The 9,832-nt window shown below is 56.6% G+C and overlaps 4 protein-coding genes across 4 annotated transcripts; 3 read left to right on the forward strand and 1 right to left on the reverse strand.

Annotated features, from left to right (window-relative positions):
* Nucleotides 1-649: 649 nt before the first annotated feature.
* Nucleotides 650-2,473, forward strand: UV8b_01946 (uncharacterized protein; the record flags this gene model as incomplete). Its single annotated transcript, XM_043139444.1, has 1 exon — nt 650-2,473. One exon carries the CDS (start codon nt 650-652, stop codon nt 2,471-2,473), a length of 1,824 nt encoding a protein of 607 aa, XP_042995378.1.
* A 182-nt stretch (nt 2,474-2,655) lies between these two features.
* Nucleotides 2,656-3,926, reverse strand: UV8b_01947 (uncharacterized protein; the record flags this gene model as incomplete). Its single annotated transcript, XM_043139445.1, has 2 exons — nt 2,656-3,403; nt 3,628-3,926. 2 exons carry the CDS (start codon nt 3,924-3,926, stop codon nt 2,656-2,658), a joined length of 1,047 nt encoding a protein of 348 aa, XP_042995379.1.
* A 1,292-nt stretch (nt 3,927-5,218) lies between these two features.
* UV8b_01948 (uncharacterized protein) lies at nt 5,219-5,592 on the forward strand (the record flags this gene model as incomplete). The annotated part of the gene is made up of 2 exons (XM_043139446.1): nt 5,219-5,360; nt 5,465-5,592. The coding sequence occupies 2 exons, from the start codon at nt 5,219-5,221 to the stop codon at nt 5,590-5,592; spliced, it is 270 nt and encodes an 89-aa protein (XP_042995380.1).
* A 2,841-nt stretch (nt 5,593-8,433) lies between these two features.
* UV8b_01949 (uncharacterized protein) lies at nt 8,434-9,006 on the forward strand (the record flags this gene model as incomplete). The annotated part of the gene is made up of 1 exon (XM_043139447.1): nt 8,434-9,006. The coding sequence occupies one exon, from the start codon at nt 8,434-8,436 to the stop codon at nt 9,004-9,006; it is 573 nt and encodes a 190-aa protein (XP_042995381.1).
* Between the last annotated feature and the right edge of the window lie 826 nt (nt 9,007-9,832).

Below are 9,832 nucleotides of genomic sequence, written 5' to 3' on the forward strand. Positions count from 1 at the left end.
ATGTACCATGGGCATCCGGGACAGATGAGCGTTTTTTCTTTTTTTGTACAGTGGGCTCCTGCTTCTTGTTTATCCTGGACCCTTTCTTTTCTTTTTTTTTTTGCCTGTTTTTCTTTTTGTCTTGTCTCGTCTTTTCTCTTCTTTCTTCTTCTGCCGTAGTTGGTTCTGGATGGAGTGAATAATGAATGACGCCGGGATCTCGGGATCTTCTGTTTGCTGAAGCTGGGACAACCAGGCTGTCCCGGGACCCACACCTCGCCTGCCCCACCCTCCCCGATGTCGCATGCACGATTGACGGGTCAAGGCCAAGGTCAAAAGCCAAGGGCAAGTGGGGTCAGTCAGTCAACCTTTCCGATTTCCAATCCTCGGCTTCTCATTGCGCAACACACCACGGCATCACACGGCTTCAACCCATCCATCCTTTCCTTCCTTCCGCGTCATGATTACAGCCATCCTTTTGAACATGGTGACTTAGAGCTTGCCGATCGTCTCGCACCGCGTCTTGGCCAACTGAACCAACGACATCGCGCCTTGGGCGAAACCCGCACACGCCCGGCGGCTGCTTGCAAACCCCGCCGAGAAAGGAAGAAAGAAAAGAAAGAAAAAAAAGGAATTTGCCAGCGATAACAAACGCCCCCCTCCTTTAGAAATGAGCGCAATCCTGTCGGTCGACGACCTCAACGACTTTATTTCCCCGGGCGTGGCGTGCATCAAGCCCGTCGAGACGCTGCCCGCCGCGTCCGCGTCCGCGTCCGCGTCTGCGGCTGCGGCTGCGACAGAGGTCGTTCTCGACGGGCAGGCGGCGTCTGCCGGCGAGGCGGCGCAGATATCCCTGACGGACTGTCTCGCGTGCTCCGGGTGCGTGACGTCGGCAGAGGCGGTCCTGGTGGGGTTGCAGAGCCACGCCGAGGTGCTGTCGACGCTGGACCGGGCGCCGGGGCTGCGCGTCGCCGGCCCGGACGGGGACGGCAGGTACGGCGTCGCGGGGCTGGAGGACCAGGACGCCAGGCTGTTTGTCGCGAGCGTCAGCCCGCAGACGAGGGCGAGCCTCGCGGCCGCCTGCGGGGGGGGCGTGTCGGAGGCCCGCGCGGGACGGCTGCTCGAGAGCTTGCTGCGAGGGCCCGGCGGGCTGGCCGCCGGCGGGAGGTGGAACAACGGCTTCACGTGGGTCCTCGACACCAACGTGGCCAGAGACGTGGCCCTCGTCTTGGGTGCCGACGAGGTTCTGCAAGCAACGTCATCGTCGTCGTCGTCGCGCGAGTCTGCGGCGGCGCCGCCCGCGCAGCCGGTCCTGTCGTCTGCGTGCCCCGGCTGGGTTTGCTACGCCGAAAAGACGCATCCCCACGTGCTGCCTCACCTGTCCAGGGTCAAGTCTCCGCAGGCCCTCATGGGCACGATGCTCAAGACGACCCTCAGCCGCATCCTCGACGTGCCCCCCGCCCGGATATGGCACCTGGCCGTCATGCCCTGCTTCGACAAGAAACTCGAGGCCAGTCGCCAGGAGCTCACCGACGAGGCTTGGGCACCACCGTCGGCGCTTCCTGGCCGAGGCGTCCGCGACGTCGACTGCGTCATCACCAGCAAGGAGATTCTCATGCTCGCCGAATCAAGAGGCCTCGACTTCTTCGACATGGGCCGAGACGCCGACCTCCTACCAAGCCCGCCGCCGCCGTTTCCCGACGACCGACTGCACGCCTTCCTGTTTCCCGATCGAGCGACCACCACCTCCGCCACCACCACCACCACCACCACGAGGCGCGTCCCGCGCTCGGCCGGCTCTTCCGGCGGCTTGCTCTACCACATCCTGCAGCGCCAGGCGGCTCGGCTGCCCGGGGCCGAGATCCAGACCACCCGCGGGCGCAACGCCGACGTGGTCGAGTTCGTGGTTGCCGTCGGCAGCGAGCCCGTGTTCAAGGCCGCGCGCTACTACGGCTTCCGGAACATCCAAAACCTCGTCCGCAAGCTGAAGCCGGCTCGCCAACCCCGCATGCCCGGCGGCAAACCGTTCGGCAGCGCTCGGCGACCCGCCGGCAAATCTGCGCCTCTCGAGTACGGCTACGTCGAGGTCATGGCCTGCCCCGGCGGCTGCACCAACGGGGGCGGTCAGATCAAGGTCGACGACCCGGTGATGATGCAGCGTCGGAGGCAGTTTGCGGCGAGGCCCGGTCCCCAGGAGCAGAGGGAGTGGCTGGCCGAGGTTGATGAGGCGTACTTTTCGGGCCAGGAGCTGGATGGTGGTGCGGCGGGGGACAACGGCGCGGCGTGGGCGGGCGAAGCGGACGGCAGGGACGCAGTAGGTGGCATTTCTCGCCAGTACATACACGACATCCTGGCGTATTGGAGCTCAATCACGGGCATCAGCATAGATAGACTTGCATTCACGGCGTATCGCGAGGTCGTAAGCGACGTCGGAAAGGGCGCCGGGGCCGACAAGGTGGTGCAGCTGGCTGGGAAAGCGGGAGGCGGATGGTAGCGCCATCTGTCCTTTACAAATGGGACGCGGCGGGACGCGACGCGACGCGACCGACTCGCTCGATTTCATGGGAATAGAACAAGTCGGTTATGCGGTATTTCCTGCTCGCCGCAAGGGGAAGACAGATTGCAGTTTAGAAAAAAAAAATGAATCTAAAAAATAAAGATAAAAGGCCGGCCTCGTCAGCTTTCTTGGTTGCCGCGACGGGTGAACCCGAAGCCTCCACGTCCGCTGCCGTCGGGGCCACGTGGCGATCGTATTGGAGCCTGCTGCTGCGGGAGTGGGTGCTGGTGCTGGTGCTGGTGCTGGTGCTGGTGCTGTTGATCATTCCTCGACGGTGTTGCGCCTCGAGGCCCAGAGCCGTCAGTATCTGGCACTGCTCCTACACCAACCCCAGCGCGGCGATGGGTCGCCGAGTCCGCCTTTGATGATGACATGTTGGGGTCGTAAAGCTCCCTGCCCGAAGCGGGTTGGTTGCTGGCCCGTCTCATATCAGACTGACCCCTCACACTCTCGTTGACGGTGCCGGTGGCATTACCGCGCTGGCCGCCTCCCCTGCCACGGCCCCTTGCGGAAGAAGGCCGGCAGTCTGACCTGGGAGGCGTCACTGTTCCAGGAGAGGACCCCCTGGATGAAGGGTTTGACTGGCCGAAAATCTTGGCCCGCGCTTCGTCGTACCGACGCTGCCTCTCTAGCAAATCTCGCTTTTGCTTTGCCCGGATCTCCTCCGCGGTAGGTAGCGGCTGTTTTCCGTCTCCTTCACTGTTGTCCTCGTCCTCCATGGAGAGTTGAGACATGGCGCCGGTTAGGGCGTCTCGTTTGGCGAGAATGGGTTTGCGGGAGAGCACCTTGACTTGGGGTTTGAAGGATGTGGTCAAGGGGACGGTATTGGTGGCTTCGACGTAGTGAAACGTCTGAGGCAACGAGTCTCTGCAGGTGGGTTGGTTTGCCCATCAGAGAAGTTAGCGAACAAGAGGAGAAGGACATTGCAGCGTGCCTGTGTGCGTGCGTGCGTGCGTGCGTGCGTGTGTGTTGTGTGTGTGTTTTTTTTTTTTGCCCGTGTAAGCTGGCTGTCCTTTGTCGAGAACAGAGCGAGAGAGAGAGAAAAAAGAGCAGGCGTCCTGGACAGGGCAAAGATGAGGAATAATGCTTACGCAGACTCCCACATCTTCCGATTCGCTTCCTCGTGCCTGGTGAGGCGCTCTGCCTTGCTCAGTGACGGGACGAGGTGAAGGGATGCCCCGCCTCGCTCGGCATCTTCTTCCTCTTGCTCCTGAAACCCCTTGTCGGCTTGTGCCTCCCAATCGTCGTCCCAGGCGTCCGGGACGGTTGACTTTTTCATCTTCGATTTGCGGCCGGTCGCAGTCTCCGTCGTTGCTGACGTGGGGTGCAGCGAGAGATGTGCTCGACTGGGGCGAGATTGAAACGGGGGGCTGCCGAGCGTTATGCGCATACGAGACGTAGGAATCGAGAATCGAACTCGAAAGTACACTTCAAAGACCAGCAGGCCAAAGTTTTATCTTTCGACACTTTTAGCAGGACAAGAACCCAAGTGTCAGTGGTTTTGTTCTTCTTCTTCTTCTTCTTCTTCTTCTCTTTTTTTTTGTGTCTTCTTGTTTTTCCTGCGGTGGGGATCAGTTAGATTCCTGTTGTTGTTTTCGGCAAAACCCAGTCAGCATACAACACCGCAACCGAGCCGGGTTCGAAGCCACATTTTATGCCGTCGCTTGCGGTTGGCACAAGTCCTGTTTGGTCCCAAACGCTCGATGCGATCGCTGCCAGAAGATCGAGTACCCTGATTGACAGTCTGACAGTCTGACAGTCTGACAGTCCCGCCCCGAGTTAGGTCGCTTACGGGGACATGGCCATACTTACGCAGTACTGTGCTTGTGAAGCGAGGAGCAAAACAGAGCGAAGGAAGAGTCAATACTACACTACGTGCACACATGTGAGGAAGAGGATGAGCGAAGGAGCACTGGGAGTTTCCCCCCATCCGTCGTGGTGTTGGTGGGGCGCGAGCATCCAAGCCAGTCGACCATTGGCCTTTGCACGGCTGGTGAATGTTTTTTCCAGCTGGGGCGTGTTGACCCTCTGTGCGTGCCTGTGCCTAGGGCTCTGGGCCTCTATCAACTCCTCCAAACAGCACAGACTGGGCCGCAGTCACTGCTGGCAGTCGCTGGAGTCGCTGGAGTCTGCGGACCTTGAGGAATCAAGCGTAACCTTAAAGTCTTTCCCCCCAACTTCCGTCAAGTTTCGGAGTTCATCTTTCTTTCTATACATCAAAATGCCAAATGAATCCCGAGCTGGCAGCCTATGTACCTCTGCGTCAGAAAGCATCATGGCCTTATCCTTTTCGAAGCGCTGAAACAGGGCCTCGTTCAGCAGGCGCAAAAACAACAAGACTCAAGCAGCCCGGAGTGATGCCAAGGTCATGCATTCATGACTGGAGCTGACTGGAGCTGGCTTGCTTTGTTCACGAGCTTATCTACTGCGTTGCGTTTCTTGTTATCGCATTCACCTTCCAGTGGGGAAGCCTTGACCAGGCCGCTTACATGGGAGAACCAATAGAAAAAGACGTGGGGAAAAAAAAAAAGAGCAACGAAACAAGGAAAGAAAGAAGAGCAAGGGGGGGAGCCCCCTTCTGGTGGCCCTTCTGGTGGTCTGCCATATGAATAAATGTCCTTTCACGCCGCAGACGAAATACCCCCCAAAACGTCGGATTCATCGAGGTAGGCCCGTGTGAGAATGGCTGGTGTTCCTCGCTCATCACAGACTCTCCACGAGATCAACGAACCAGTCACTCCCTCTGGAAGCTCTAGTTCCAGGAGGTTCGGACAAGACAACGACAAGATGCTGGCCAAGTTGACGGACCAAGCCTTCAACCCAAGTAAGCAGCCAACGCGATGACAGGGCCCCCACCGGCATCAAAAGCCTCAGCAACAAGGAACTGCCTCGTGCTGTGTGGTTGTTGTGGCATTAACGTCGTCGTAGAAACGTATCCTGATCCTCTTGTTCCACGTCAAGGCGTGGATCCTCAGCTCTATCCGCCGGGAACGACCTTGGACATGGAGAAGAAGTGGCTCGCTAGAATCAAGCAATGGCAAGCTTCGCGTATCTAGCTGCCATGTCTGCAGTGTCACATGATGGTGGGATATTCTTCGTTCAGGCTGCGTTCGCTGCTGTGCCTCTGGGCGAATCATCCGGACGAGTTTGTCAAGTCAATATGAATATGTCGGAAATCTGCCAAACAAGACTTCATTGCCATCGCACCTCCCGCCTCGTGTAGCGTGTCGAACCTGGGGTTTTTCAAGCAAAAGCTTGCCTAGCCCTTGCAGGATATGGAGAACAGGATCGCATATTCCCGCCAACTATCAGTCATGTTCATAGTGAGCAGTATCGTATATACCCCGAGGATCTGATGCAGTCAAACCCAATCCGCTTTTTTTTGTCGCGCCTTGTTTTCGTAGGTCCAACGTTCTCGGGCCAAGAAAGATAAGCCATATCAAGCTGCGGTGGGTTCCGCGGGCTAGATAGAATGCATTGGTTGACTTGGACAAAGCATCTTCTAGGGTGCAGTTTCAAATCGAGGTTACTCGAGACGAATCAGTATTAGAGCTCAGGGTCTAATTAGGTAGATAGCTCCATGCCTTTCAACAGCTTCTGGGCCGTGTAGCTCAATGGCAGAGCGTCTGACTACGATTAACCTCCTCTAGGAGTTGATCACTGTAATCAGAAGGTCGCAGGTTCGACCCCTGTCTCGGTCACATCAACATCAAAACCGGCTTGATGTTTATTCTTTTTCGATTGATTTTCTGCACCTCCAAGTCTGTGCCAAAATCTAATGCTGCCTCAGTTCTGCTACCTCTTTTTTTTTCTAGGCGCATACTCTATATAAGCACTGCGTAGCATGGTTTTAGCGCGCTTCGATCAGAGGATGGAATGCTGGTGGCTGCGACCTTTAAGGCCCGCTATGTTACTGTACCGCCGGGGCTTGCAATGGGTCGCCGTTGGTGAGTGTGCTGACGACTCTAGCGGGTGATCCGTAGAATCTGACAAAAGGTGAATCTGGCCAAACACAGGCATAGATGGCCAGGGCTGGAGTCATCAAGGAGGTATTATCAGACATGGGAGAGGTAGTCAAGTTTTTGTTCTTTCTCCCATGTGAACGATTTCTGCATGACAGCAGGGGCCCACTTATATGAACGAACTGTAGCGACCTGGATTTGCTTGCTGTGCATCTCTAAAGGCTTGCTTATTTTGCGGAGTTTGCGCTCCGACGGGATATACATACCGGACAAGAATTTTAAAAGTGTAACTTACTCTCTTATTTAGCTTAGTAAGGAGGGGTAGGAAATCCCACCAGAATAGGCAGATAGTAAAATAACAAGCGTGTCTAGAGAGCCGCGCGATTCGAAGCTATGCCAGTAGCATCAATAGAAATCACTTCAAAGATTTAATTCTTAGGATATAGTTGGAAAAGCCAGAGTGGCAAAAATTTGACCGAGACAGGGGTCGAACCTGCGACCTTCTGATTACATGGAATAACATCACAGGACATTAATCGTAGTCAGACGCTCTGCCATTGAGCTACACGGCCTGAAAAGGCAAAGTGACCGAGACAGGGGTCGAACCTGCGACCTTCTGATTACGTGGCTAACTCCCGGAGGTTAATCGTAGTCAGACGCTCTGCCATTGAGCTACACGGCCTTTGATCACGTGTGGCAGTGTTGTTACCGTATCCCAAGTCTCTTTCCCCCCCCGATATTCGCCACTGCAAATGTTGGTCGCATCCCCGCCCAGGTCGCGCGTCATCGTTGCTTTGTCGTGTTCAGATAAGCCCGCTCGTCAAGATTGACTGGCTGGGGTGTGCCAAAACATGAGGCGACGGGAGTCAAGTGAGCGAGGAGTGGCAGCCCGCTCGCTGAGTGAGGGCGTACTGGATTGGGGGGACCTGAATGTTTGTTTTCCCTGTCCGCCACCAAGCTTGGACGATCCCATCCCATTTCCCCCCCCCTTTGCTGGCCCCTTGCACGTTCGACTTGGCGTCTGGTGTTTCTGCTCAGCATCAAGATGGCCAACGGGTCGTTGGGTGCAGCGCGCTAACAGCAGTAACAGGTGCGCGAAGCTGGCGGGTGCCCGGCACCAGACAGGTCTAAACCCGGGCTTCGAGGACGGGCTTCGCGTACCATGTGGAAGAGATTAACCATGTTGAAGGCATATCGGGTGTAAGCCGCCGGACCAGACCATCAGCTTGATTACGTCAACTCAACTCATCGTTCTTTTGCCATGGTGGCGGGCGTGCCAAGTGCCAAGTCCCCATATGACGTTGTACAAGCAAAGTTCAGTTGTCATTGATGGATCCAGGCCGCTGGTCAATGGTCAATCAAAACTCTCCGTACTCCGTACAGGCAGGCGCGCGCTCAGGACACCTACTACGTACCTACATACCTACTGTATGTACGGACTACAGTGCGGCCTGGGCTGGCTGCTGTTCTGTACTGCTGCTCCCAGTTGAAGGCCCCACCAGCCCAGCCCGTCCCATTGATTGACTGATCCTAGGGTGGCGGCCAAGCAAGATTCTTGCTTCGCCCCCAACCAAATGTTGCTCGTCGCATTCAAAACCCCTTCTCCGCTTGCACCTACCTGCCCATCTGCATTTTATGAATTTGAATCAGACTTTCTCTTGCAACCCCAGGTCCATCCATCCATCCATCCAGCCGTCCGTCCGTCCTTCCGTCCGTCTGTCCATTCCTCCGTCCCTGCGTCCAATACCATACAACTCGGCCATCGACTCGAAAACACCTCCTGCAATCGCACCTGACCGTGCGGCGTACGCAACGCCGTAAAAAAAAATAAACAAATAAATAAAAAGAAAGAAGGAAAGAAGAAACCTCTTATCTCGTCAACTTTTGCTGATTTCGAAGCACCGGGCAGGGCAGCTCAGACGATACGAAGCAGCCATGCCGGGTACCGAGAGGGCCCACGCCCACGCCTATGCCCATGCCCATGCCCATGCCCACGCTCACATAGCGGGCGCTGGCGCCGGCGCCCACGCTGGGAGCTACGACCTGTTACGGCGAGCCACGCAGGCCATGATGTCCAAGTATGTGCGACCAGACTCTCTTTTCTCTTCTCTTCTTTTCTTTTCTTTTCTTTTCTTCCTGCTTGATGTGTTGCTGGCTCATGGAGTCGCGCTTGAGACAAAGTCCCTCGCCAAGGTATTTTGCCCAAGTATATCCATCCATCTCTTCGCCCGGGGTGAGGTGGTGGCCAGTGCCAAACTTGTCTCCCTGTGTCTGATTTATTCCGATCCGCCGCTGCACAATATGGCTGGCTGGGCATTTTCTGTGGCCTTCCTGTGGCATTCCTATGGCCCTCGCCATGGCATTCGTGTCAAACTCGCACACTTGCACACGCAGGTCCGTCACGTCAGCCCCAAGCAGCTCCCGTTGGCTTCTGGAACTCTTCTTGACCGCCAAGTGGTGGCCTGTTGGTTTGGTTACGGTCCTCAAGTGGTGCTGATGGTTAGGTAGCCACCTCCGACTCCCAACGCCGCATGATCTGCGGCCGAGTCAACATAGGCAATGACAATTTGTCCGCAGCTTGGCAGCTTGCAGGGTTGGGCTAAGTAGCCCGCCCCCCTTGGGCCCAGCGCGCTGGCCGCTGGCCGCTGGCCGCAGTGGCCAGTCATCATCAGTTGTGTGGTGAAGTCGTCTGGTGGGTCGTGACGAGAAGAAAGCCAGGCACTGGGCGGGCAGCTGCTGGCTGGGTGCCAAGACTTTTCTGCGGTCTGGTGCACCTACTACTCCGTACAGTGACCTACTAGAAAAGTGGCTTCGAGTACGGAGTACGGAGCACGGAGTACTCCAGTCTCTACCGAGTCGGCACCAGTCCACCAGACCAGATACCAGGCAGCCCAGAGGTACCTTCTCTGTTCCCCGGGAACCAGACCAGATAGATGGTCAGGTCTGTCGCATGTCCTGGAGCAACCAGGCACGTTGACCCGACCCTACTGCTCTTACTGCTCTTGGCACATGCGCGACTTTGGACCAGATTGACGCATTTACTTTCACCATATACTACCTAGGGTATCCAGCATATCCGGCATGCAAGCATCATGTCTGCTGCTATGCTGCTCGCTGCGCAACTTGGATCCAAGCCCATTTTCGCTCCTGGAATTTCCGAAGCACACGCCACCCTCGCCTGGCACCCCCCCCCCCCCCTCTGGAGCTGGTACATAACTCATGTTCCTTACCTTTTGCTCGCCGTCAGGATTCAGCAGTGACCAAGTCGCAAGTCGCAAGCCGCAAGTCGCCAGTCGCCAGTCGCCAACTGAAGTACTCAGTACTTAGTACCTCT

This window comes from Ustilaginoidea virens, chromosome 2, assembly GCF_000687475.1.
Source record: "Ustilaginoidea virens chromosome 2, complete sequence".
Taxonomy (NCBI): Eukaryota; Fungi; Ascomycota; class Sordariomycetes; order Hypocreales; family Clavicipitaceae; genus Ustilaginoidea; species Ustilaginoidea virens.